The following is a 27,214-nucleotide window of genomic DNA, read 5'->3' on the forward strand; positions in this document are numbered from 1 at the left end:
ATCGCGCCATTGCCCTCCAGCTTGGGTAACAAGAGCAAAACTCCGTCTCAAAAAAAAAAGATGTGGCCGGGCGCGGTGGCTCACGCCTGTAATCCCAGCACTTTGGGAGGCCGAGGTGGGCGGATCACGAGGTCAGGAGATCGAGACCACGGTGAAACCCCATCTCTACTAAAAATACAAAAAATTAGCCGGGCGCAGTGGCGGGCGCCTGTAGTCCCAGCTACTCGGGAGGCTGAGGCAGGAGAATGGCGTGAACCCGGGAGGCGGAGCTTGCAGTGAGCCGAGATTGCACCACTGCACTCCAGCCTGGGCGACAGAGCGAGACTCCGTCTCAAAAAAAAAAAAAAAAAAAAAAAAAAAAAAAAAAGATGTTAGAAGTGTAAGACAGAGGTTTTAAAATAACTATGATTAATAAGTGAAAGGATTCAGTGGAAAAGACAGACAACCTGAATGAACAGATGGAGAATTTTAGCAGAGAGATGAAAACTATATTTTAAAAAAAGAGTCAAATGAAGTGCTAGAAATAAAAAACAACATATCAAAGATCAAGTCGTCCTTTGATGTGCTCAGCAACACAGAGATAAAAAAGTGTGTGTATTGGACACAGGGAGGGGAACAACGCACACCAGGGCCTGTTAGGGGTTGGGGATGAGGGGAGGGAAGTTAGAGGACAGGTCAATAGGTGCAGCAAACCACCATGGCACACATGTACCTATGTAACAAACCTGCATATTCTGTACGTGTATCCCATTTTTTGTTTTTAGAATAAATTTTAAAAAAGCAAAAAGAAAAGAGTATGTATGAGTTGGGGGGGCATGGCAGGAAACAGAGCATCTAAGACCTGTACAACAATATCAGTCTAAATATGTGTCTAATTGGAGTTCTAGAAGGAAAAAGAGAGAAGAAAAAAGAGAGAAAGTTCAAAGAGATGATGGCCGAGAATTTTCCAAATTTAATAAAAGACAACAAATCACAGATCCAAGAATTCCAGAGAGCCCCAAGCAGGATAAATACAAAATATACACCCACCTAGATATAAAAACCACCAAACAACAAAATCAGAAGTAAATATTAAAGATAACCAGAGAAAAAATGAAATATTATGTACAAAAGAACAAAGATAATATTTACTGCAGATTCTTGTCAAGAGTTTTTGCAAGGCAGAACACAATGGAGTGACATCTTCACTAAAGGGAAAAAGCTGTCATCTCAGATTTCTATTCCCAGGGAAGATGTCATTCCAAAATGAAGATAAAATAAAGACTTTTAAGACAAAGCTTAAGAGAATTAATTGCCAGCTGACCCACACAACCAGAAATGTTAAAGAAAATTCTTTAGGTGTAATACCAGATGGAAATTCAGATTTACACAAAGAGATAAAGAGTGCTGGGAACTATAAAAGAAAACAAAGGTCTGGCATGGTGGCTCATGCCTGTAATCCTAGCACTGCCGAGGCGGGCAGATCCCCTGAGGTCAGGAGTCTGAGACAAGCCTGGCCAACAGGGCGAAACCCCGTCTCTACTAAAAATACAAAAAAATTAGCTGGGTTTGGTGGCACATGCCTGTAATCCCAGCTACTTGGGAGGCTGAGGCAGGAGAACTGCTTGAACCCAGGAGGCAGAGGTTGCAGTGAGCCAAGATTTCACCACTGCACTCCAGCATGGGCAGACAGAGCGAGACTCCCTCTCAAGAAAAGAAAGAAAGAAAGAAAAAGAAAAAATAAAAATAATAAAAAAGGATTTGAATCAATAATCTAAACTTAAGAAAAAGGGCAAAATATAGCCAAAGCAAATGGAAGGTATAAAGATAAAAGCAGAAGTAAATGAAATTGAAAACAGATACACAGAGAAAATCACTGAAACCAAAGGGTTTTAATGAAATAAATAAAATGGATAAATCTCTAGTCAGATGGGTCAAGAAAAAAGTAAAGACACAAATTACCAATATCAGGAATGAAAAGGAGATATCACTAAAGCTCCTACAGATATTATAAGAATAACCAGTGACTATTATGAACAACTTTATGCTAATGTAATTGATATCTTATGAAATGTCCTAACGGGGGCCCTCAGAAACAGCCAAGTCGTTTCTTCCACATCTGTACCTGGTCTAATTGTGACGCTTGGGGCAGCCATGAAGGGAAGGGCTACACAGTGTTCAAACTGCTGTGGGGATCAAGCCTTCAGCCCTAAGTGGATGGGGTTAGCCTGGCAGAGGCCACACTGTGCTAACTGACCGGGTTCAAAATCTCAAGTTTATCTCAGGTCTGAGTCTGTTTCTCAACATCAGGTACACAAGAAATGGTGGCCATGGACTTAATTCTGGAGATTGCCCAATGGCAGTGTTGGAAAACTCCCACATTTAGGCTTTTCTTTTCTGTCCAAGCCACGTTGGACACCATCTGACACAGGGCTCTCTCTCTATCTCTCTCTCTCTCCTCATCACCCCACCACTCCACCCCTTCTTCCATTCAGGCCCAGGTAAATAGAATAAGAACAAGCAGGGGCTTTGATATCGAAATAACCAAGATTCAAGTCCCTGCTCTTCCTATAACTAGCTACCACTTCTCTAAGCCTCAGTTTACTCATTTATATTTTAATGTTGTGAACTCACACCTCCAAGATTGCTGTAGAGGTTAAATAACAAGATGCATGTATACTGTTATGAACAAGGTCAAGGCTAAATTCCTATCAGTCTCTGGTCTCTTCCCAACTCCAATGCAGATTACTCCCTCCTCTTAGTTTGACCTTGAACTTCAGAAGCTCCAGGAAGCCAGGCACTGGGTCTGTTTTCTTCTCACCGTTGTATCTCTAATACCTACACAGGTCTTGCAAGGCAAAGAGCATGTATATAATAACTGTGTTAAATGAATGAGTGAATGAATAAATGGATGAATGAATGACAACAGTCATTCTAAGTACCATGAGATTTAATACTGGATGCCACAATGTATTTTCCAAGTTCCCAGAGTACACACGATTGCAGAGGCAGGAATGGGCAACAAGATGGATAAGATCCAGTCTCTACCCTTGAGGAACCCAATAGTGTTTTCTGGTGACTTCCTTGTGCCAGATCTGCTCAGAATCAGCTTTGTCCCTGCCTAAAGTCAGGTGGAGAGGGAGGAATGTAGACAGATACATTACTGGAGGTGGCTCACGCCTGTAATCCCAGCATTCTGGGAGGCCGAGGTGGGCAGATAACTTGAGGTCAAGAGTTCGAGACCAGCTTGGCCAACATGGTGAAACCCAATCTGTACTAAAAATACAGAAAAAAAAAAAATGCCAGGTGTCCCAGCTACTCGGGAGGCTGAGACACGAGAATCACTTGAACCCAGGAGGCAGAGGTTGCAGTAAATCGAGACTGCACCACTGCACTCCAGCCTGGGCGACAGAGCAAGACTCCGTCTCAAATATATGTATATATATATATATATATATATATATATATATATAAAACAAACTGTTTGCTTCCCCAAAATGTGGCTTCTCCATGCTGTGAACTTCTAGCAGGGAAGGACTCTACTCCCAAATTTCCAGCCCAAACACCAGTGTTAAAGTTTTTGTTTGTTTGTTTGTTTTTGTGCAGCAAGCAGCAGAAGTGTTAAAGTTTAAGTGAAAGTTTTAAAAAGTGGTATGTGTGGTTGTAAAGAAGGCTTCTTGGAGGAAGATGCATCAAGACAGGAGAGATGGACAGGGTGTGAAAAAGGGGGAGCTTGGGGAAGGGCTTGAGCTCAAGAGCACAGTGTGGGCAGGGACCCAGAGGTGGAAAAGCACGTTCAGGGGCAGTGCAAGTGACCTGATGGGCCTAGGGAGCTGCACCCACATTAGAGCATGGTCGTGGGAGAGGAGTGGAGGCGGCTGGAGAGAGTGGCAGGAGCAGGATGATGTGAGGCCTTGAATGCCAAGTTAAGGAGCTGGGGCTTCATCCTAAGAGCTATGGGGAGCCACGAGAAACAATGGTTGGGTTCTGTGTTCTGAAGCTCATTCTGGGAATCTGGAGACAGGGGACCAGTGAAGAGGGTAGTACAGCTGTCTATGCAAGGTGGCATGGCCCAAGGGAGAAGAGAGAAGGAGAAAACTGTTTCCTGGTTGTTGGGCATGGAGGTATCAGTGTGAATGTTTTTTTATGTGTCCATGAGCACAAGTAATCTTTCTCAGAGGGTCAGCCTAAAAAAAAAAAAACCCAACCCTATTCAGTTTCATGACCCAGCATACCCAGCAGCCTGGGGGAGGTCAAAGTTACCAAAGAAAGAGGCTGAGAGACATTCAGTTAAAGCCTGACTTTATAGTTCTTCCTCATCAACACCATCCTGCAGATTCACATTCATCTACAGGCTTTCAGGGTGTTTTAATCCCAGTTATCTCATCCAAAATATTTGCTTTTCCACCTTTCTTTGTGTTTCCTGTATGCCTCATATCAGCATCCTTGTTCAGGTCACTTATTTAAAAAAAAAAAAATCCTTAAGGCCAGGCTGAGGTGGAGCCTGGAGTGACCAGGAAACCACTCTAGAATGAACTCCTACCTGAGGCAGCTCCTCCTCCCTAGCAGGGCCCACACTGGCCTGCTGGTCACCTCCCTGCTCAGGACTCTGCTGATACCATAGACCTAGTCCTAGGCCAGTTTGGGAATCTAGAGAGGCCATTGGAAAGAAAACTGATATATGGATACCACCCCTCCTCGGTGACTCAATCGTAGCTCCTGACAACTCAGGGTTTTGTTTTTTTGTTTGTTTGTTTGTTTTTTCTCTTGAGGGTCACAGAGCATCCTTTATAGAATGCAGTTTATACAACTGACCTCAGAATATGGCCAGGATTTTGCAGCTATTATAGAGCGTGGTCTCTGGAGCCAGACCATCTCAGCTTAAATCCTGGCTCTGCCACTTCCTAAGCTGTGTGACCTTGGGCAATTTTTTTTAACCTGTTTGTGTCTCAATTTCTCCATCTGAAAAACGGACTCATATAGTATCTACTCCAAAGGGTTGTTGTGAGGCTTAACTAAATCCACCCATGTAAGGAACCTAGAATAGTAACTGGCAGACAGTAAATACTCACTGAAGTTTAACACCTGTTATATTGCCTGTTATAGTTCATGAAAACCGTTGCTTCTCCTTTTGGAAAAATCAGGATGGCACTAGCCCACCTCCAGTCTCCCAACGCTTCTCCAGCTGAACAGCATTTCCTAGAGATTACAGATTCTGTAATCTGCAGGTTCTCTGAGATGCAGTTGGAGCAATTTAATACAGCAGAGCAGTCCCATGCTCCACTGTAGTCTCACTGCAAAGCAGTTCAGCAGCGGTTCTCAAAATGTGGGCTTCAAACTAGCAGTATCAGCATGTCCTGGGAACTTGTTAGAAATGCACATTCTCAGCCTCACTCCAGAACCTACTGAATCAGAAACTCTGGGGGTGGAACCCAGAAAGCTATATTTTAACCAGCCCTCTGCTAATGTTTGAAAACTGCCACAACATAGTATAGCACAGTGGTTTATTTAGGTAGATATGACGCAGTTCATTGCCCACTCCTTCTCCACAAAGTGTTCCTGATTCCCCCAGAACCCTCTTTTACTAACATCTCTGACTTCCTCCCTGTATTACTGTTGTCCGTGCTCAAAAGTGCTCAATCCTCCCTGGATTACAGGTTACCTGAGAGCAGTGTTGGGTCTTACACATCTCTGCACTGGGCAGCCCAGGGGCTGCCACAGGGACCTTTGCTTAGGAAAGACATGCTGAGTCAAGCGTGCAACATTTCCAGTTTCCTCTTACTGAGGCTACTATTACTGAGCCTCTGCTCCTTCCAGGACCCTTGCTCATACTGCGTTTTCCTTTGTGAATTGTGGTCATCTCCTATGCTAAGATGCCTGGTTCTTTGTCATTTCTAGTGTCCTCCAGTTCCACTGCCTTCTCAGGCATTTTACTCTTCTCCCTCCCTTTATGTTTGTTCAAAGCCCTTTGGAGAAGGTGTCAGAGCTCCAGGCAAACCTGTCCCCCTAATCCTTATTTTCAATCATAATACTCCTACTGGTAACAATTTGTCAAGTACTATATGCCAGGCCCTGTCCTGGGCATTTTACATTCATTCATTCATTCACTTAGAGACAGGGTGTCTCTCTGCTGCCCAGGCTGCAGTGCAGTGACACGATCATAGCTCACTGCGACCTCTAACTCCTGGACTCAAGCAATCCTCCCCTCCCCCTACCTCGGCCTCCTACGTAGCTGGGACTACAGACACATGCCACCATGCCTAGGTAATTTTTTTTTTTTTGGTAGAGATGGGGTCTGTCTGTGTTGCTCAGGCTGGTCTTCAACTCCTGGGCTCAACTGATCCTCATGCCTCAGCCTCCCAAAGTACTGAGATTACAAGCATGAGCCATTGTGCCCATATGGCACTTTACATTTATTATTTTAGTCTTTACAACAACCCTAGGAGGAAGATACTTATTCCCATTTGGATGGAGCACAGGGAAACAGAGGCTCAAACACAGTAAGCAACATTAACATGTGGCAAGGTGGGGGCTTATTCAGTCTGGGGCCAAGTCAGAGTCTGGGTGGATGCATCAGGAGAAGTGCCTTGTCTAGGCATATGTATTCATATAAAAATGATCCACCAACAAACCTGTCCAGTGCCCTTGCTCAGGAAGATGGGTCTGACCAGGTGCCAGCCCACCAGGGTGCCTTTCCACAGTGTGCAGGGGGCATCCGCCTGAATGCCTGTCTTCAGTGCATCCCCCGGCCCCGCACTTGCTATTCTGTGCAGCGGGAGTTTCAAACTGTGTTCCACAGTGCCCTGGAGATAGGGTGTGTGGGCTGGGCAAGTGAGAGACAAACCCTGAGGAACTGTGGGACCACCCCAGCAGCCTGTCATCCCTGTCACTTCTTGGGCTCTCAAGGTTGTATCTGAAGAAATGATTTCAGCTGGGCGCGGTGCCTCACGCCTGTAATCCCAGCGCTTTGGGAGGTTGAGATGGGCGGATCACGAGGTCAGGAGCTTGAGACCATCTTGGCTAACATGGCGAAACCTCGTCTCTAAAAATACAAAAAAAAATTAGCTGGGTGTGGTGGCGGGCGCCTGTAGTCCCAGCTACTTGGGAGGCTGAGGCAGGAGAATGGCGTGAACCCGGGAGGCGGAGCTTGCAGTGAGCCGAGATTGCGCCACTGCACTCCAGCCTGGGCGACAGAACAAGACTCCATCTCAAAAAAAAAAAAAAAGAAAAAAGAAAAAAAGAAATGGTTTCACTGCTTTTAAAAAGCTAGAAACTACTGCTGAATAATAATTGTCATTTTAGGTGTCTGTTTCTTCCCCCAGAATGCCCCTAAGGAGCAAGAACTGTACCCACAGCACTCAGCACAAGGATGGGGGGTCTCAGGAAAGGTCGGCCAGATAGAAGGGCAGATGAGAAATGAATGTACTGGGAGCTCTCTGTGTAATATCCCCTCCCCCACCCTCACCCCACCCCCCAATTCCTGCAGGGAAAAGGCCTTGAGAGAGTTGAGTAAGAAACAAGCGGGCAGAATGATGCAAGGGGAGCTGTCTGTACACATTGCAACAGAACTTTCTAAAACAAGCCTGGGGCTGCTCCCAAGGGTCTCAGTCCTGCCCTATTCCTCTACTGTCATCCAGACCTGTCACACAAGATAGGGCCAAAGGCCATTACCAAGCTCTGCTAAGGCCTGACCTTAGAGCTGGGAGGTCTGTGCTCTTGGGTTCTGGTTTGAAACCTGGAGCCATCTTCAATCACCCCCTTCCTTCCTTTCAGCCCTACATCCATGCCATCAAATCCTAGAGACTCTAAAGCTTCAGCATCTCTCAAAATCACCCTTGCTTCTCTTTTGCCTTGCCACCCCTTCAGTTCAGGCTCTGTCGTCATTATCTCTCTCCTTCCTCTCACCTGCCTCCCTCCCTTCCATCCAATATCACCCAGGTCCCTCCTGTAGGCCAGACCCAGTGTTGGGCCCTGGGACACAGAGAGGACTCTGATTCTACCTGGCCCTCAAGGAGCCTCTCCAGGAAGAATCAGCTGTATAAACACTAAGAGTTTCAGGTGCTCTGAAAGAGGGAAGCTGGAAGTCTGATGCTAGCACAGAGGTGGGGAGGGTCATTATAGGGCCACACGCTGTCCACCTTCCATTATGCCCATCCCCACTCCTCACCTTTCTCCACCCGCACTCTCCTTAGATATTCTGTGTGGCATCTGTAGGCTGCCTTACCCTCTGGGCAATTAGAAGTTCTGGCAGGCCAGGTGCAGTGGCGCCTGTAATCCCAGAACTTTGGGAGGCCGAGGTGGGTGGATCACCTAAGATCAGGAGTTCAAGACCAACCTGGCCAACATGGGGAAAATCCATCTCTACTAAAATTACAAAAATTAGCCAGGCGTGATTGTATGTGCCTGTAGTCCCAGCTACTCAGGAGGCTGAGGCAGGAGAATCTCTTGAACCCAGGAGGTGGAGGTTGCAGTGAGCGGAGATCGCGCCACTGCACTCCAGCCTGGGCAACAGAACAAGACTCCGTCTCAAAAAAAAAAAAAAGAAAAGTTCTGGCAGAAGACAGGGACCTGGGTTGGAGACAACCCAGGTCCCTGTGGGTTGTCTGTGCCCCTTCAGCAAAGGCCACAGCTTCCATGTGGCAGCCCTCTCCACTCAGCCCCCATTGCACCCGCAGTGTCCTTCTCTTAGTCCTTCAGGCCAGACCCCCTATGAGGTGACTAGTCCTGGGCTACTGCACCATCCCTTGAGTTTTCTCTATAGCCTGCTTACATCTTTGCAAACAGTCTTTGTATTAAACTGTCCTCAAATTACCCAGTTTGGGTGGGCTGTTTCCCATAGGGACACTGACTAATATAAGGTAGAGGCAGTTAGGAAGGGTGCCATGGAGATGACAGTTAAAAATGTTCTTGCCTGGACAATGATCTTTCTAAAGCATAAAACTCCTGCTAAAAACCTCTATGGCTCCCCATTGCCCTGAGAATAAAGTCCAGACTCTGTAGCCTGCCACCCAAGACTATATACCATCAGGCCCCTGACCACAAAGCAGCAGCAGCATGTGGGGAAGCCACCAGGAAGAGGGACAGTAGGGGGCTTGGACATGGGAGGCAAAGACTTCCAAGAGGAGTGCAGCCATGCCACACAGCTGCTCTGGCTGGCAAATTCCTGTGAGTAAGGAGGCGGGTGAGTTTCCAGGCTAGAGGGCCATGCCAGGCTGCCTCTGCTTGCCAGAACCCTGCCCGCCCACTCTCCAAGTGAGTTGAGCACTGAAAGGAGTTTAACCCCAATGGGCCCTAGCCTTGTGGCACGAGAACTAGTTACATCCCAACCCCATCTGGCAAGCTATTGGATTCCCTGAGCTTTCATTTTGCCAACTGCAAAATGGGACTAACCTCCCAGGGCTGTAGAGGCGATGGATGGGAATTTGCTTTCGTCCAGTAGTTCTGCTGTTACAGGTGCTCCCTCTCCCAGCCTTGGGAGGCAGAAAAAGCGTACAGGTTTGAGGCTCCGGAAGACTTGGTGTGAATCTCAGCTTTACTACTTACTCCTTGTGTGATCCAGGACAAGTCACTGTACTTCCCTGCACCCCATGTGCAAAGCGGTGGGGGTGATCACCCCTTGTGTGGTGGCTGTGAGGACTGGGCAAGCTCACACAAGCCAGGGCCTAGCACAGAGCAGGGAGCTTGATACACATTTGTTTCTGTCTTTCTACCTGTGCCTCTCTTAGGGCAAGTGTCCTCTCTGCCTTATAGGCTGGCCACTTACCCTCCTCATGTGTGCAATGGAGGAGCTAAGACTGCTATCACTGAAGCATATCTCAGAGGTGCATGCGTCAAACCTCTCACAAGCTACAAAGCTGCACGTGTAATCCCCAATGGCAGTACAACACTGGTGATTGAAGTGGGTGGAGGATGAGCCATCCTTGTGGATGCCTCTCTGCTCACACCCCTCCTTTGGTCCATCCCCCAACAGGATGAAGTCCAAGCTTCTTGGTGGGACCACAAAACCCACCCTGGTCAAGCCCTTCTTGGAGGCATGACTTGACTGGTCTCTGATTTTCCCAATATACACATGGGTTGAGAGATGATGAAGGAAAGGTAACCAGGTCCTAGAACACATTCTCAAGCTGTTCTGCTCACACACCTGCAGGAAGGTCAGGGCTGGTCATTATAGGAGGCTAGGAATGTCAAGAAGCATGGGAGGGGGCCAGGAGAAGTCAGAGTCTGGTGTAAGCCCCCCTTGCCCAAACTCACACAGGGGAAAACAGTCCCAGGACACAGGAAACTGCCATGAAACTTCCTTTCTGGGCTACTCAAAGTTTGGGTCTGGTTTTCCTTCCAAATCCAATTTGGACCAAGCTGTTTAAGCAGTAACCATGGGCATGGCGGCTGGAGGCCAAGGGGAAGGAGTGTTCTAGAAGTTGGGATGCCAGGGGCTGCTTGCTCTGTGAGGTGGCACAGAAGTAAGCAATTGTGCCTCTCAGCCCTTGGACTCACCTCTGCATCCTCTCACAGATGTTCCCACACAGGAAGGGCCCAAGCTGGGGACCAGATTTTATGGCCATATTCCCCAAGCACCCACCTCCACACCAACAACCCAGCTTATCTTCCTTTTTTTTTTTTTTTTTTTTTTTTGAGTCTTGCTCTCTCGCCCAGGCTACCAGGCTGGAGTGCAGTGGCACAATCTCGGCTCACTGCAAGCTCCATCTCCTGGGTTCACGCCATTCTCTTGCCTCAGCCTCCCGAGTAGCTGGGACTACAGGCACCCGCCACCACGCCTGGCTAATTTTTGTATTTTTAGCAGAGAGGAGGTTTCACCATGTTAGCTAGGATGGTCTTGATCTACTGACCTCGTGATCCGCCCGCCTTGGCCTCCCAAAGTGCTGGGATTACAGGCGTAAGCCACCGCGCAGGGCCCCAGCTTATCTTTCTAACCCACCAATCCAATCAAGGTGCATCTCTGCTCACACCCCTCCTTTGGTCCATCCTCCCACAGGATGAAGTCCAAGCTTCCTGGCAGGATCCACAAGGCCGTTCAGATCTGGGCCCTGTCAACCTCTCCAGCCTCATTTCCTACCCCTCTTCTGCCTGTATCTTTCTTTCAGCCACACCAGGGTGCTCACAGGGTTCCTACCTCCAGGCCTTTGTCCATGCTGTACCCTCTGCCTGACACCTTTCCCCTTTCCCCCTGCCTCACAGAATCAGACTTCTCATCTTAGGTCTGCAGCAATATCACTTCTTCTTGACCTTCCCAATTTACCATTCCCTCTACTTCCTCTATGACTCTACTATAATTTTTCAGGGGGCAATCCACCTTGGACTAAGCGTCTATGCCGAGCTAGGCCCACATGGGACATAGAGTGATGAGGTTCCTGCCCTTGGGAAACGCCTGGCTCCGTGGAGAGGCAGGCAGACAGTGACAGCACAGGGGGAAAGGCCAAACTTGGCATAGCCTTCCATGTTACCCTGTGCCACAGGCTGGCTGTCTTGGGATCACTGGCTTTAGGACACCATCTCTTGATTGGGTCTCCTCGAAGCCAAGGACTAAGTCCGATTACTCTCTGTGTCCTAACCAGGGCCGGGCCCAGAGAAGGTGCATAGCAAAAATGTGCTGAAGCAGATGAACTTGGGATCTGAATGTTTCAAATAGGCCTTGGTAACCCCAAATCTTGCCATTTAAGACAATGATCTCTTACATTACAGCACAGTGATAACACTCTTTTACATGCTGTGATTTCACTTCATCCTCAAACACTCAAGTGAAGTCAGCAAAACAGAAACTGTCACCTCCATTTCATAACGCAGAAAAGGAAACCTAGACAAGATAGTGATACTGACTTGCCCAGGGTGAGTGGGTGGGCCATGAGTTCCAGCCCAGGCCTCCTCCACAGGAGACCCTTCTGGAGCAGGCACGAGCCACAGACTGACCTGGGATCTTCCAGGCCAGCAGGAGTCTTGCCTCCAAGAGCACCCTCTCTGAGGAGAGGATGCCAGGATTTACTGGCACCTTCAGTATCCTCCTGGCTTCACTCCTCTTTGCCCAAAAATAAACCACACCTGTTTCTACCTCCCAGCCTTTGCACTTACCAGTCCCCATGTCTCCCCCCATCCCCCACATGTGGCATGCCACTAGCCTACCCTCAGTTTCCTAAAAGGCACTAAGATCTTTCCAGCCTCATGGCCTCACCACATGCTGGGAGCTCTGCCTGGAATGCTTTTCTTTCTACTCTTGGCCATTTCGGGCCTTGGGGCCCAGTGACACGGTTGAGAGATTTACTCCTGTGGCCTTGAGAGGGCTGAACAAATGGAAGCATCTCTAGGTTGCACCAGAGGCATCTATTACCTGCTGCCCTGTGCCTGTAACTTCTGTCATTCTCCTCTCCCCCTGTGAGAACATGATAAAGACCACAAAGGCAGGGAATTCCTCTCCTCTTATGCTGTGACCCCACAGCTAGCTAGCTCCAGCTATGCCTAAGAAATCTGTCTTATCACTGACATGCTTGTTGTCCCCACTCGTTCCCTGAGCCTCCCATCCAACAAGTCGCTCCACCACATGCTGGTGGATCTTGCTTCCTATGCTCTTCCCTAGATCAGGCCTTCCCTCCATTCCCTCTATCACTGCCATGCCTTGAGGCTCATCCTCTCTCACATGGATCTCCCGCCCCTACAGCCTCCCCACTGCCCTCCTGACCTACAGCCTCTCCCGTCCATTTCCCATACCATGGCTAAGGACACTTAAAACCCACCTGACCAGTCATTTCCCTACTAAAGCTCTCCCAAGACCTGGCTCCCCCGCAGTATCTCAAGAGTGGCACTCCCAAGCCTCTCTCAGTTCAAGCACCCGCGCCTCTCACTTCAGCCTCATGCTCCACAGTTGCCTGGGCTCCAGCCACTCCAGGGCCCCCAGCCCTGCCCCAAACATGCTGGCTTTTCTAACACTTTATGCCTGTCTTTCTGCTTTGCCCTCACACCTTCCATCTGCAAAATTCCTATTCATTAATGGGCAAACCATTTTGGAATGCTTTCTATGTGCCAGACACTACCTAGGCTCTTTTTATACCTTATCTCATTTACTTCTCAAAGTACCTCACAAAAATAATAATTATTATTCCCATTTTACAGATATGGAAACTGAGGCTCAAGAGAGGCAAGGCAAGAACTGGACTCCTAGTCTATCTGATTCCAAACCTGCTGTGCACCAACCTCTCTGGGAAGTGCACCAGCGCCCCCACTCCCCCAGCCCAGGGCAGAGTCTTCTCTACTCTGTGGTTCCATAGCCCCCTGGTTTCTCGCTTGTCCTGGCCGTTGTCACCAGTGACTGTGTGCGGCTGTCTCTGCTGCCCCCCAGCGTGAGCATCCCAAGGGCAGAACCTGGGCTGATCTGGCTGGGTCCCCAGCACCCAGCAGGGTATAGGTGCTCTGTGAGGTTTCTTAATAAAGAGATGGAAAGCCAGAAGCAGTCTGGGTGGTTGAGATACCCAGCCCTAACCTAACTAATCCTGATACCAGTGACCAAAAGCGGGACCTTCGCATCTTTGCTGCCCAAAGACAGCCCCTCCTAAAGAGTAAAGGCCCGACCCCCTGCACGCCCTCTGCCTGCACCGCACGTGCTTGGTTTTCCCCGCCCGGGTACTGGCCGCCGGGCCGTACCAATCTCCGCGGGGGAGCGCCCGGGGTCGGACTGAGGGAGCGAGGGGAATAACCGGGCGCGCCCCTTGGAAGCAGGGCTCAGAGCTGCTCTCCTCTCACGCATTCCCCGGATCCGCGCAGAGCAGGCTGCTGGCCAGCCCCGGGCCCGCGCCAAGCAGAGCCTCGGGTGCGGTTCCCCCACAAGCAAGTGGCGCAGGCGGCGGCTTGGAACGGCCCGCCCCGCCCGCCGCGTCGGCGCCTGCCCCGTTGTGAGGTGATAAAGTGCTGCGCTCCGGGAAGCCAGCGCCGCGGCTGCCGCCTCCGCTGGGGTCTAGGCTGTTTCTCTCGCGCCACCAGTGGCCGCCGGCCGCAGCTCCAGGTGTCCTAGCCGCCCAGCCTCGACGCCGTCCCGGGACCCCTGTGCTCTGCGCGAAGCCCTGGCGCCGGGGGCCGGGGCATGGGCCAGGGGCGCGGGGTGAAGCGGCTTCCCGCGGGGCCGTGACTGGGCGGGCTTCAGCCATGAAGACCCTCATAGCCGCCTACTCCGGGGTCCTGCGCGGCGAGCGTCAGGCCGAGGCTGACCGGAGCCAGCGCTCTCACGGAGGACCTGCGCTGTCGCGCGAGGGGTCTGGGAGATGGGGTGAGTGCCACCGCGCAGGGGTTATGGACCTGCGAGAAGATTTTCTGAAAAGGGCCCTGTGGCAGGCTGGTGGGTGCTGATGAGTACACGTTCATTCTCCACTCTGGCACTCATCAATTTTTACGACCTCTGTTACATCGCTTTCCACCCGCCCCCCGGCTTGTTTCCCTCATCCGTGAGGTGGGAGCGGTACCACCCACCATTCTTAGTTATTAGGGATATTCGAGAACTCCTCCCCAGCCCCCACTGCGGCTGGTGACCCCTGGCAGTTCCCTCCCCTCTCCCTTCACCAGGTAGAGCGAGCTTTGGCAGTGATAGACTGGATGGGCAGGATGGTATGGGTTTTGCCGTCTCCTGAGACAGCCACCAGACGGGGAACATGCCCGACTGGAACAGGTGTGTCTGCCCTGTCCTCTGTCCCACATCCATCTTCTCGCCCAGGCTCTGGAGCCCACATAGCAGCAACTCTTGAGCCTGGCATGCTTAGAAGGCAGCGGAGAGGACCCTGCATGTCCTCCAAGGTGGAACTGAGGTCCTCAGTGAATCGCGCAGAGTTGAAATCAACCCCCGCCCCACACCCCCCGCAGCTTTTCCCAAGCGAGGAATAGCAACTCTTCCAACCCCCACCTCCCTTACCTAGAGCTGGAGAAACTGAAGTGGGAGGAAGCATGCCTAAGTTTTCCTTAGCTGATGCCTTGACCCCTGGATTCAAGTACAAATCCGGTAGACCCTGGGAAGTCATCACAGCTGTCCTGGTCTGCGTGTGTGTCTTGCATGAAGCCCCTCTCCCTCTTTCTAAGTCTGTATTCTCCTTGCTGAGCCTCTCTGACATGGATTTTTCTTTAGTAACTAACGGTCGCCTACACCGCCCACCTTTGTTACAAAAATAAAGCTTGCTAATTATGGAATTTTTGAAAATATAGACAAATGAAAAAAATTTCTGGTAAATCGACTATCCAAAGATACCTTCCTATTAGCATTTTAGTATATCTCTTGATCATTTTCTTTATACACATTGCATAGATACAATTGAGGACATGCTGTAGATATAGTTATGAATCTTGTTTTCTCCCCCTTAATGTAACATCGAGGTTTCCCTTCTGTTAATCAGAATCACTTACAATGTCCTAGTGGTTGCAATAACCCACCCTGCAGCTGTACCACACTTTAACTGTGACCTAGGCATTGGCATTGCTTCTTGTGTGATTATCGCTGTGGTTATCTGCCCCTCTTGGTGTGGGTGCTGCTCGTAGCCCTTGAAGAGGAACCCAGCTGCTGCCCTGTCTCGGGGGCAAGCAGCTTGAGCTGCCCCATGCATCCAGCCAGTAGCCTTTGACAGCCCCTTCTCTCACTTGAGTCCTTTTCTGTTCCCTGTGTCCTTTGATGTCCTTAGGGACATCAATGGATGAATGGACTTGCCCTTGTTTATGCTGTTAAAAATGTTTTTGCACTGGGCAGTGGGATAGGGATGTTCCCTGTGGTAGTGCTTCCTGGAGACCCCATTCCCTCGGCTCTGCCATCCACAGGCTGGGAGCTGTGTCTTCCAGGAGGCAGTGACCCTGGCTGTCATGTTTTTGACTTAGAGTTTGTTCCTTAGGAGAACTTGTACTCTAGCGAATGGTTTTAACCAAGCCACTTAATATCATGTCAGGAACATTTCCCCATGTTGTTATCAGATCTTGAAAACTTTTTTTTTTAAAACTGGGTGCAAGGATTTACATCATGGAATGTAGGAAGGGCTGGTATGAAATGCAAACCAGTCAGTTCAGCTTTCTGGGATCTACTTTGGTGAAAGATTGGGTGGAGTAGGGGAGGGAACTGAAGCACATTTTGTTATCTGGGCATCTCCATTAGACCTGCCTTCTAGATCCTTGGTCCTTGAAGATACTCCCCAGTGGCCTAGTTTGCCTCTGTGGGTAAGGTCCCACTGTTGTGAGCTGGTGAACAGCCCGTCAGTGACGGTATTCAAGTAGAGACCATGGATTCTGTGAAGGGAAGTCCTGTGATGGGTGAGAGATTGAAATAGATACCTTGGCATCTGGTTTCTTGGCCAAAAAAAAAGGCCAGCTGTGGGAGTATGGGTAGGTGGGTGCATGCTGGGGGAAGTGGGAGTCTGTGTTGATATTTCCTAATCTTTGGAGGGCTGTCCTGTGCCAGATGTGGAGTTTGCAGAGTTCATCAGGACAGGAGGGATATATATCCTACTCTTTATCCTTGCCTTTGGATTGGGGGCTCTTCGTTCAGAAGAGCCCTCTGACACCTGCCTGTGTCCTCAGGGTTCAGCACAGGACCTAGCATGAGATGTTGGTGGTCCCAGTAAAATTCTGAGCTGATTTGTTGTGTGTGGCTCCAAAGAGTGAGGCCAGGAATAGGAGTGGGATGATGGGTGCAAGTTTTGATGTAGCAGAGGAGTCCTTTCTGACAGCTGTTGAGGACTGCAACAGGCTGGGGTGGGTGAGGATGGAGTTCCACATCACTGTGGATCTGCTTGAAACTAAGTGGCTAGATTGTTGGGGGTAACTGGGAACTGAGGGTTGACAGTCACCTAACCTAGTCCTAAGTCAGAATGAGAACATTACTCTCATGCTTCCCTCTCCAATTCCGTGTGGCTTCCCCCCTCACCTACATCACTTCCCCAGCTGAATAGAGGCCACTTTGGGGCTGCGTCACCAAGGGCTCATCTAGGCTGAGAAAGGAGGGCCAAGAGTAATGTTGTATTAACAGGCTCAGTGACTCAATGGCCAGTGTTGAAATCCTGCCCCACCTCCACCCTCCCGCCCTCAAATTCAACAGCAAGTACTTGAGTTGTAAAAATTAGTGCTGGATCGGGCCCAACCCTCATGTTACAGATGGGATCACTGGAGTCTCCAGAAAGAAGGGACTTTCCCAGGGTTATCAGAGCCAGGCTAGAACTCAGATCCATCTCCCAGTCTGTGGCCTGACTCCTTAAGCCAAGAGAAGGGTTGCAAGGCCATGAAGGGCTGAGTGCAGGGCTCTGTGCATTGTAGGTGCTCAGTGGTTTGCTGAATGAGTGAAGGTTGTCTCCATGGTGCGGGTGGCAGCTCATCCCTTCTCAAACTTTTTGAGGAAGCTCCCCAAGCCTGCCCTAGTGGATTAGAGCACTAAGATCCCCCAGAGCTTTGGCTGCCAGGTGAATGCCAGTTGCCCCCTACCCACACTCAGTCACACTTCAGACTTTCCAAACTCTTCCTCCTGGCCTATGAAGTAAGCCCCAGGTGAACAGCCTCCACTGCCATCACAACTTCCTCTCCTAGCATGTCACCCACCATGCTGCAGACGCATGGTGGTCTTCCTGTTCCTGCAGCATTACTCCCAATTCAGTCTTACCTCAGCGCCTTTGCATATGCTGCCTGTCTGCCCAGGTCTTTGCATGGCTGGCTTCAGAACAGTCAGTCTCCTCTCAGAGGTCTTCCCTGGCCACCCTATCTAGAGAGCCACTTCCAATCACCACATCTTCTTTTATTTTTATAGCCTTTATCACTACCTAAATTTTCATGTGTGCTTATCTGTTTAAGCAATTGTCTCCCCAGTAAGAATATCAGTCCCTTGGCCGGCCACGTGCCATGGCTTTCGCCTGTAATCCCAGCACTTTGGGAGGCCGAAGTGGGAGGATCACTTGAGGTCAGGAGTTTGAGACCAGCCTGGCTGACATGGTAAAACCCCCGTCTCTACTAAAAATAAAAAAATTTAGCCAGATGTGGTGGTGCGTGCCTGTAATCCCAGCTACTTGGGAGGCTGAGGCAGGATAGTCGCTTGAACCCAGGAGGAGGAGGTTACAGTGAGCCAAGGTTGTGCTACTGCACTCCAGCGTGGGTAACAGAGCGAGACTCCATCTCAAAACAAAAAGAACAAACAGAAAAAGAATATGAGTCCCTTGGAAACAGGAACCTTGTCTGTCTTTCTCAGTGCTGTGACATCTAGCACAGTGCCTGGCACTGGTAATAGGTACTTAGTAAGTATCTGTTAAACGAAGGAATCATTAGTGGGACTGCCCCATTCCTCTTGGAGGAAGCCCTGCTTTTAGCTTCAGTGTGATTCCTTGAGCCTTCCTTGGGCTTCCTCTGTACCTGTAACCACCTGTGCTAGGGACTGGGTGCTGGGGTTGCAGCTGTTCCCTGCCCTGGAGGTACCCACAGTCTGGCAAGGAGCTGGCTCCAAGGCTGAGTGGCAAATGGGCAGAGCCAGGCTCAATGGTCACCCTTACTGCTTCCCAGGGCTTATTAGAAGCCCGAGAGCTGGGGTTCCAGGCCTGACATTTTTCTGGGATGTGGCTGGGGGCTTCACTTCCTCTCTGGGGATCTCACTCCTTCTATCTGGAAAATAGGGTCAGAATTCTCAGATTCTCAAGGATGGAGGGTTTGAGTTAACCTGAGTGTGAGTGTTTGTGAACTTGTGACATTCATGTTAGTCCTTGTCATTTGTCCTGTGTTACACATCCAGCAGGCCCCCAACAGTGTAGAGAGTGGCAGACCCTGCTCTAGGGCATCCAGGAAGGCTTCACTGAGGAAGGGACTTGGGGTGTGGACCCTTCATTTTATTGATTGAGCACCTTCTGTGTGTCAGCTGCAGTCCCTGCATTTGAGGAAGTGAGACCAGGGGGATGTACACAAGATGACTGTGCAGAGTGATCTGAGCAATGACAGGAAAGACTGCAAAGAGGTGAGACCGGGGAGCTTGATCACCCTGAGGTCAGGGAAGTCTTCCTGGAAGAGGTGACATTCAGTCCGGATCTGGAAAGATGAATAGGCATCAGCAAGACAGGCAAGAACATTCAGGTACAGGAAATAGCATAAATAGAGGCATGAGATTTGGATGGGAGAGGCAGACTGACTGCAGGGCCTCTGAGTGACCAACTGAGGCTGAGGTCTTGGTGTACTGAGAGCCAGAGACAAGAGAGACAGAGAGGATGCTGGATCCAGGCCTGTGGTGGCTCACCTGTGTCTGCAGCAGGAGGAAGACTTGAGAGCTCATGGGAAAGGAGCCTGGTGCAGTTAGTTTATTGGCCTCCAGCACTTTGAGGGCCTCCTGGTATGGAGCTGCTGGCTGATTTGAGGGCCTCATGGGCAGGGCCCAGGGGTAGGAGTCAGGCCTGGGCTCTGTCCAGCTCCTGCTTGGCCACCGAACTGCTCCGCAGCCTCAGCAAGCCACTACCCTTCCTTACCCTCAGTCTCCTCATCTATGAAATGAGCAAAAGTGTCATAAGAACCTGTGCAGATTATGGTGCAGATGCAGAGAGGCTACACCCTGTGAACCTTTTGGGTAAATCAATAGAAATGGGAAACACAAACTCCTTTTCTTATTAGAGCAGAATTAGCCATTCTAAGCCCTGCCTCTGCTTCCCATGTGACCTTGGGTATAACACTGCCTCTTAGGGCCTCAGCCTTCTCATCTGCACAGTGAGGAGGACTGGTTGAGATGACCCCCTTGGCTTCCTTACATCCCTGCTGGAGAAATGCGATTCCATTCTTGTCCCTAACTGCTGTGGGACTCTTGAGGTCAGCCACCTCCTCATTCTTGTCCTCAGCTTCTCCTTGTGAAAATGGTGCACTCATCCACTTGGGGCCAAGGTAAGTGCCACAGAAGAACCGGTCTCCCCATGCTTGCCCATATATTGTGATGGGGACGTATTTTGGAGATTCCTTGGTGACCTACTCACAAGCTAGTAGTGTTGCCATGGCAGCCCCTTCCACTGCAGTAGCTACTTTTTGAATGTGCTTGGTCACAGTGGGTGGGGTGGGGGAAGTGGGCCCCTGGGGTCCTCAGCAATCATGTCCAGGGTCCTGGATGTAGATCCATGTTCGGTATCAGGAACATGGCATTCTAAGAGTCTCACTTCCTTGGCCTTACCTCTTGGAACTTTGTGAAAGTTCTACTTGATGAAAACGGAATACACAAAAACCCAGGTGTATGGAGTAGCCCGAGGATGGGCTTATATTCCCTTTAGGGAGATCTTCTGTGGATAAAAATTCATTTGTGGATTCTAGCAGAGCACAGGTGGCCCAAGTTAGCAGCACTCAGATTTCAACTAATCCACCCCAGCTTCCTAATTTAGTGCTAATGGGGAAACCTAGAGAGGGGAGGAAGAGGCTTAGCGCCCCAGCAGGTCTACAGATCCTCAGGATGCCTGGCTCCCTGCAGCAGGCCCTGAGGACTGACAGTCCCTGCAGGGTCCTGATGGCCCACTTCCCACCTGGCACACCTAGCATAGCTGTGTGCTGGCTCTCCAGTAGTTTGGCTTCCCCTTTGGGCCAGATGTCCCAGTGGGCCCTGCTTTAAGGATACCTCATTTGCAAAACAGAACCGTTAAAGCGAATTGTTAATCTTTTCAGAAAAGAACTCACTGGCGTTTTGGGACCAGTTCTATAGCTAGCTAGCTGCCCTAGGGCTCTTAGGCACCAGTGGAGGGGGTGGGCTCTGACTGGCTGGCTGTCTTCTCTGCCTTCAGGGTAGAGACCAGGACTCCTAGACCAAGCATCCCAGTCCTTCATGCCTCCCTGTTTCTCTACTTTTCCAACTAGACTCACAGTCTCTGTGCTGCAGTCTGACTAAACTACTTGCAGTTAATTCCTCAAACTTGTCTTCTCTCTGTTTCGGGCCTTTGCAATGCCTTTTTGCAATGCCTTTTGCAGGACTCTACTACCTGGGGTCCTGCCCCTGTACCTTCCTCCTGGAAGGCATCCCTAAGAACACCCTCCTGTGGGGGTTGGGGCCTCCCCTGGATTCCTAGTCCTGACTGATCCTTTATGTATAATTGTTCGCAGCTTTGTCTCCCAGCCATATCTTGGGTGGGCAGCCCAGGAGCAGAACTCAGCCTCTAGCAGATGCCCAAGAAGCAGAGGAGAAGCAGAGTCTAGAAGCTCCCCTCCTGGTTTGGAGCCTGGGGTGTAAAGGGTACTTAGAAAGCACTGGTATGAAAGTTAGTGTTTGGGTTCTACCCTTCTCTCTCCCTTCCTCTGGGGCCTTCCACCATTGCCCCGACATTAACCACCCTCCAGCTGGAGAAGACCTTTCCCTCCTGATTCCCCAGAAAGCTCTGCTTGACCCTCCGTCATGGCACAGGTCAGTCACCTGTGGGTGGACTTTTTTCTATCTTTGTCTAGGCCCTGTTTATTCATCACAGTCCTCTCAAGCATTCAGTCATTCAGCAAACATTGATCGAGCACCTTCTCTGTGCCTGACCCTGTGCTGAGCACCAGGGCCCAGATGAATGAGACATGGTCCCTGCAAATGCACACACATACCTTTTCCCATAATGAGAAAGGGCTGAGTACAGGGGTGAGATGGGACAGGCAGGGATGCGGTCAATCCAACCCAGGTGGAGGAGAAGGAAGACTTTCCAGAGAAAGAGTCAACAGGTTGGTCTCTAGCAGGCCAGTGCTCAGTGCCTGGTGGATGCCTGGTATGCATGTGCTAAAAGACTGACCAAACTAGACTTAGAAGCAATAGAACTCTACCTGGAGGCACTGCAGTGAAGTCAGACAGTGTGGGGAGACTTCCTGGAGGGAAGGAGTCTCTGGCTGAGCACATGGTGAGGCACCAAGTGGAGACAGCTTCCTGTGTGAGGCTTACGGGAGCCCAGCCCTGGCCTGGGATTCTAATAGCAGTGGTCATGACCCTCCAGAGATGGCAGCTTTGCCATGACCGGCCTCTCATCATCATGTGTGTGGACTCCCGCTGAAAGGTATCTGCCTGGAGGAGCCTGGAAGAGAGCTCACCTCCAGCCTTGATGAAGTGGCATCTCTTTGGCACTTGGCCTGACTTCCTAGACCTCCCTGGGGCTGGAAGAGCCTGCTAGGGGTCAATATGTACTGACCCTCACTCTGCTACCTCTCCTCATAATATACAACCTATTACTGTGCACCTCTTAAAAAACTGTTTGCTCTCTCTGTCTCCGTGCAACTTGTCCTCAGCTCTTTGGGGGTAACTTGGGGGTGACTTTCTCACTCACCTAGACCCAGGGCAGACAGTAGGTCCAGATGGGCCCAGGTGTGGCATCCTTGGGGTTGGGGATGTGGGCAGGGTGACCCCCACCCCCACCCCCGCCTCAAGGAGCCCAAGAGGCTGTTCACACCTCTCTTAGCTGTCATCTTTCTGGCTCTCTCACATTGATGCCAGACATTCTGGCCCTTTTCCCTAAGTTATTTAGATTCCTTATGACAATCCTGGATTAAAGCTAAGGAGGACACTGAGTCCCAGGGACAGGGAGTGATTTGCAAGGTTTCATTGCAGGTAAGAATCAGAGCCAGGGTTTGAATCCTAAGTTAGCCTGTCGCCTACGCCTCTGTTCCTAGGCAGGGCAGGCATTATTTTACCTATCAAACAGGAGAGGACACCGAGGCTTACTTGGTAATTAATCAGCATTCATAGAGATCTTTACTTTTTATGAAGCTCTTGGCTATACATTATCTCATTTAATTCCCACAACAATCTGGTGAGGTAGGTATTAGCCCCACTGTATAGATGAGGAAGCTGAAGCTTGTATAGGAAGTGACTCATCCAGGCCACTTCCTACGAGTTAGAGGCCAGGTTCTCCTGACTCTCGGCCCCTGTTTTCGGCACTGACTCCAGGTTGGCATGTCCCCTGCCAGATGCCAGTATGGAGGTGAGGTGGGTGGAGGACGCGGTGTGGGCTGTCGAGAGGCGTGAGCTGCCCACATTCTCTGTCTACCAGTGCTTCCCCATGTGCGCTCAGGGCCTCTCCATAGGCCAGGGATCCTCCTGCCCCTCTCTCTATCTCATTGCCCCAAATTATTTTTCTTCATAGCTCTCATTGCTGCCTGATGTTACATCATACATTAATACGTAGGTGTTTTATCTCTCCCTCAGCAGAAGTTAAGCATCCTAACTTAACTTTAGCCAGTCTAACTTGGGCATCCAGGCCTATAGCTGCCTCTGAGGCAGGACATCATCTGCTGTGCTCACTGCTGTTTCCCCAGGGCTAGTATTAGCGCTTAGTACCTTGTATGTGCTCTATGCCTTGGGTCTTAGCTCTGTCCCCACCCACCTCACCCAGGAAGCCACCTTTGACTACTCATTCCAACTTCTTTATTCTCAGCTTCTATTTCAGGCAGTCACTCACCCCCCTTTCTGGGTTCTTGAGTATTTGGGTCTGCCTCATTAGAACTCCCTGCAAGGCTTTGTTCCAGCAGTTTCCCCCAACCACAGTGCGCACTTTCCTCCTGTTTGACCCCTAGATCTTGTCTTCAGGGCCCTGGCGAAGCCTCATGGTCTCCTTGGAGCCTCCTCTGCGCTACCGTCACTCTGCGACCTCTTCTTATAACACAGACCCATGGCCATGAGCCTCTGGAAAAACTCTGCTTGCTCATTACGTATACCCCTTCCCACTCTGGAGATGGGAGGAGCAATGCCAGTAGCCACCACTTAATCACCTAACAAATGCCACATGTGCCTTACACGTTTTAAAATTTAATGTTCCCGGCCAGGTGTGGTGGCTCACGCCTGTAATCGCAGCACTTTGGGAGGCCTAGGTGGGCGGATCACGAGATCAGGAGATCGAGACCATGCTGGCTAACATGGTGAAACCCCGTCTCTACCAAAAATACAAATAATTAGCCGGGCGTTGTGGCGGGCGCCTGTAGTCCCAGCTACTCAGGAGGCTGAGGCAGGAGAATGGAGTGAACCCTGGAGGCGGAGGTTGCAGTGAGTTGAGATCGCACCACTGCACTCCAGCCTGGGCGACAGATCGAGACTCCGTCTCAAAAAAAAAAAAAAAAAAAAAAATTTAATGTTCCCCAAAATCCTGTGAGGTGAGGATTATCACCCTCATCCTATAGATAAGAAAACCAAAGCTAGAGTTAGGTGACTTGCCCGAGGTCACAGAGCCAGGCAAGGGCAGAGCTGGCCCAGGGCCCTCTTTCTCAGATTTAGGGGGTTGGGGCTCAGACACTTCTGCCCTCAGGCATGTGAGAGGAAGCCCAGAAAACTTGGGTTTCATCAGCCTCGAGGTGTGGCCTTCGTGGTCACTTTGATATCAGATATTGGGCAAAGAGGTGCTCACAGACACCCTTCAACACCCCAGCCCTGGGCTGGGCCCTGGGTCTGAGAGCTGCTTGAAAGCACATGGGTCGGGGGGGTGGAATCCAGTCTCACTAGAACATCCACATGAGACTTTGAGCATGATATGGGCAGAGGAGGGAGCTCTCCTTTGCCAGGATATGTTCCTGAAGTCCAGGTGTGGGCTGGCGTGTTTGGTGGGGCCAGCGCTCAACAGCGTAGCATTGTAGAGATGATGAGGGACTGGGAGCCTGAATACCTTCTTTAAGTCCTGGCTCCCACACCCTGACCTCAAGCAAGTGATTTTGCCTCTTTGGGCTTCACCTCACCTCAGTTTCCTTCTCTGTGAAACAGGATTGCCAGTTCTCCCCTTGCCTACCTTCCCAGAGAGTGTTGTGGGACGGTGAAGCCCCACGTAGGCGCGGGAGAAGGGGATTGCTTTCCGAGTGGTAAAAGAGCTGCTCTGGGCCTCTCTGGCAGCTCTACTCCCTCTGCCTTCCCCAAAGGTAGGAGCAAATGAGCTGTGTGTAAAGCAAGTGCTGCCCGGGAGCAGCCATTTGAGTCTTCTGTTGGGAATCTTCCCCTACAGCCTGTCTCATCTGCCCCCATGAAACAGAGACATCTGTAGGTAGCAGGGTTGTGTTCCCTTTATAGGTGGAGAAACTTGTACCTAGGGAGGGCAAAAGAGGCTCATGCCCCATCTCTGGGGTCAGTCCTCAGTGATGGGGCTGGTTTTGCCTCCTGCCAGGCAGCCCAGTCTAACTTGGGCATCCAGGCCTATAGCTGCCTCTGAGGCTGCTCTGGATTTGCTTATGGATTTGCTCAGCTATGCAGTAAACCTCTATGAGCCCCTCTTACCACAGATGAATCAGGTACCAAGTCCTGGCACCCATGCGTCACTGGCAGTGGGATGGCCAAGTAAAGTGACATTGGTGCTGTGGGAGTGTGCAGAGAGAGTGCAGGTGTGGTGAGGGGGCAGATAGGAGCAGGGACTTGGCTGGATGCTGAGGCTCCCTGGTGGCCCCACCCAGGAGTCAGGAACAGTCAGGCTGGGTGTGAAGGTGGTGGCATGTGGTGGCATCTGATTGCAGCATCGGCATCCCCACCAGCTTCTGCTGGACTCCTCCCAGCCACAGCTGGGGCAGAGGAAGTACTGACAGCCAGGTGGCAAGGACTGGCAGTGTTTTGGGGGTGCCCAACTGAACCCCCACTTCCCATCTGCCTGAGCAACGGTACCAGAACTACTGCAAGGTGGTAAGCTCTAGGTCCCAAATACCCTGACAGGAGTCCTCAGGAGGGTGGGTGCCAGAGATCACAGACTTCACCCTCCTTACCCCCATTTCATAGATGGGGAAACTGAAGCCCAGAGAGGTGAGGAGACTTAGCATGGGAGTTGGTGGCAGAGCTGGGTCTAGAAACCCAAGTCCTGCTGCCACTTTACCTGCTGTAGAAGATGCCTGCTCCTGACCCACCCCTCTGAAGGAAAACAGATCATTCATTTCTCCCCTTCCCCTTCCAGCTCCCCACCACTGCCCCCTGCTTTGTTGTGGGGAGCAGAGAGAAGGAACTTGGGGACATGCAACATCGGAGCAGATGCAGGCCTGGAGGTTGGGCCTGAATTGAGTTCAGCTCTGCCAGCATCTGGCAGAGTATCACCATCAAAATAGGGTGTTGGTGCCAAACTCACAGGAGTCCAAGTGCCTGTGCAGGGGCATGGAGGGTCTCCCAAAGCTTTATGGGCCTCTTGTGCATCATACCTTTCACTCAGCCCTGCATGGAGGGAACTCCGGGGGCCTGAAGAGTGGCCAGAGCACCTCCTTGGGGCTGGCCTGACAGGGCACTGGGGATCCAGATATGGATCAGACCCAGGCCTGGCCTTTGGGCAGTTTCCAGTGTGATGCAGAATCAGCTTGTAATCAGCAGTTAGTACAAGGCCAGAGGCTGTAGGAGCCCTGAGGAGGATGCTCTTTTGTTTCTCCATTGTGCAGGTCTGACTTTATCTTCAAATAGGTTATCTCTGTGGGTGGCAAGATGGCCCCTGGCAATTCCAGGCCTGCATAGACCTTAGTGTTTATCATCCCAGAGAAGGAAAGGCCTTCTCTTTCCAAAGGCTTCCTGGAAGACTGCTGCCTTATCACCATCTCTGGGTTTTGAAGGATGTATTGCTTTATCTCATTATCAGGGAATCATCAGGTAAACAAAGCAGGGAAGGGCCTCTGCCTAGAATATTTCTGAGGTGGACGGGGGAGCTCCCACTGGCCCCGGGGTTCAGCATCCATGGCTAGGCCAGCTCCCAGGCCACGGCCTCCATGGTCAGCCAGGTTGGGATTGCCTGAGAGGGCCTGGGCCTGAGAAAGCAGAGGTGCAGTCCTCCCAGCTTCCCTCTCCAGGAGCCTCGCAACTCTAACGCCCACGGAAGCACTTGCCATTTGGTATTTGGGACTTAGAGCTCACCACCTTGCAGCAGTCCCGGTACAGTTGCCCAGGCAGATGGGAAGTGAGGGTTCACTTGGTAGACTGCATTTCCCACTTGTTGGCAGAGCGAGCTGTGGGCGGTAGTTGGGGCTGGATAAGGCAGGGTGAGAACCGAACCAGCAGTGTGGGAAAAGCCTGAGCCTGCAGACCCACCTTGCTGCGGGACTTGGGATACTCCCGCAGGCCCTCAATTTCCAGTCTCTATAATGGGGTGAGGGTTGAACAAGATGGCGTGCGTTTCCTGCGCTATGACTTTACCTAATTTTAAGACACCTAATAAGCTTAGCAGAGAGATTTGGATTAGGCATGATGAAGAATTTTTAGGTCTTCTCAGTTGTTTCAGTTGGGGATATGTCATCAGTGAAATTTCTATACTCCTCCTCCAAGCTGCATGGGGGCTGGCCCTGGCGCCAAGGTAGGGAGCTAGATAAGCTGACTCCCAGCATGCCTCTTCCCTAC

General features: G+C 50.7%; 1 protein-coding gene and 1 long non-coding RNA gene across 3 annotated transcripts in view; one reads left to right on the forward strand and one right to left on the reverse strand.

Annotated features, from left to right (window-relative positions):
• Positions 1 to 6,364: 6,364 nt before the first annotated feature.
• LOC109026896 (uncharacterized) lies at positions 6,365 to 13,753 on the reverse strand. The gene is made up of 3 exons (XR_008670015.1): positions 13,627 to 13,753; positions 9,370 to 9,449; positions 6,365 to 7,021 (listed from the first exon to the last, which is right to left on the reverse strand). It is a non-coding gene; the product is annotated as an uncharacterized lncRNA (long non-coding RNA).
• The window catches only part of DGAT2 (diacylglycerol O-acyltransferase 2), a 33,018-nt gene continuing 19,403 nt past the window's right edge, over positions 13,600 to 27,214 (forward strand). Inside the window, exon 1 of one of the 2 annotated variants that reach the window (XM_004051835.4) lies at positions 13,600 to 14,245. In XM_004051835.4, coding sequence (XP_004051883.1) covers positions 14,125 to 14,245 — 121 coding nt within the window. In that variant the 5' untranslated portion in view covers positions 13,600 to 14,124. Of the gene's footprint in view, positions 14,246 to 16,165; positions 16,255 to 27,214 lie in introns of those variants that run through there. The other variant, XM_055356833.2, reaches the window with a different exon arrangement.

Source organism: Gorilla gorilla, chromosome 9 (assembly GCF_029281585.2).
Source record: "Gorilla gorilla gorilla isolate KB3781 chromosome 9, NHGRI_mGorGor1-v2.1_pri, whole genome shotgun sequence".
Lineage (NCBI taxonomy): Eukaryota > Metazoa > Chordata > Mammalia > Primates > Hominidae > Gorilla > Gorilla gorilla.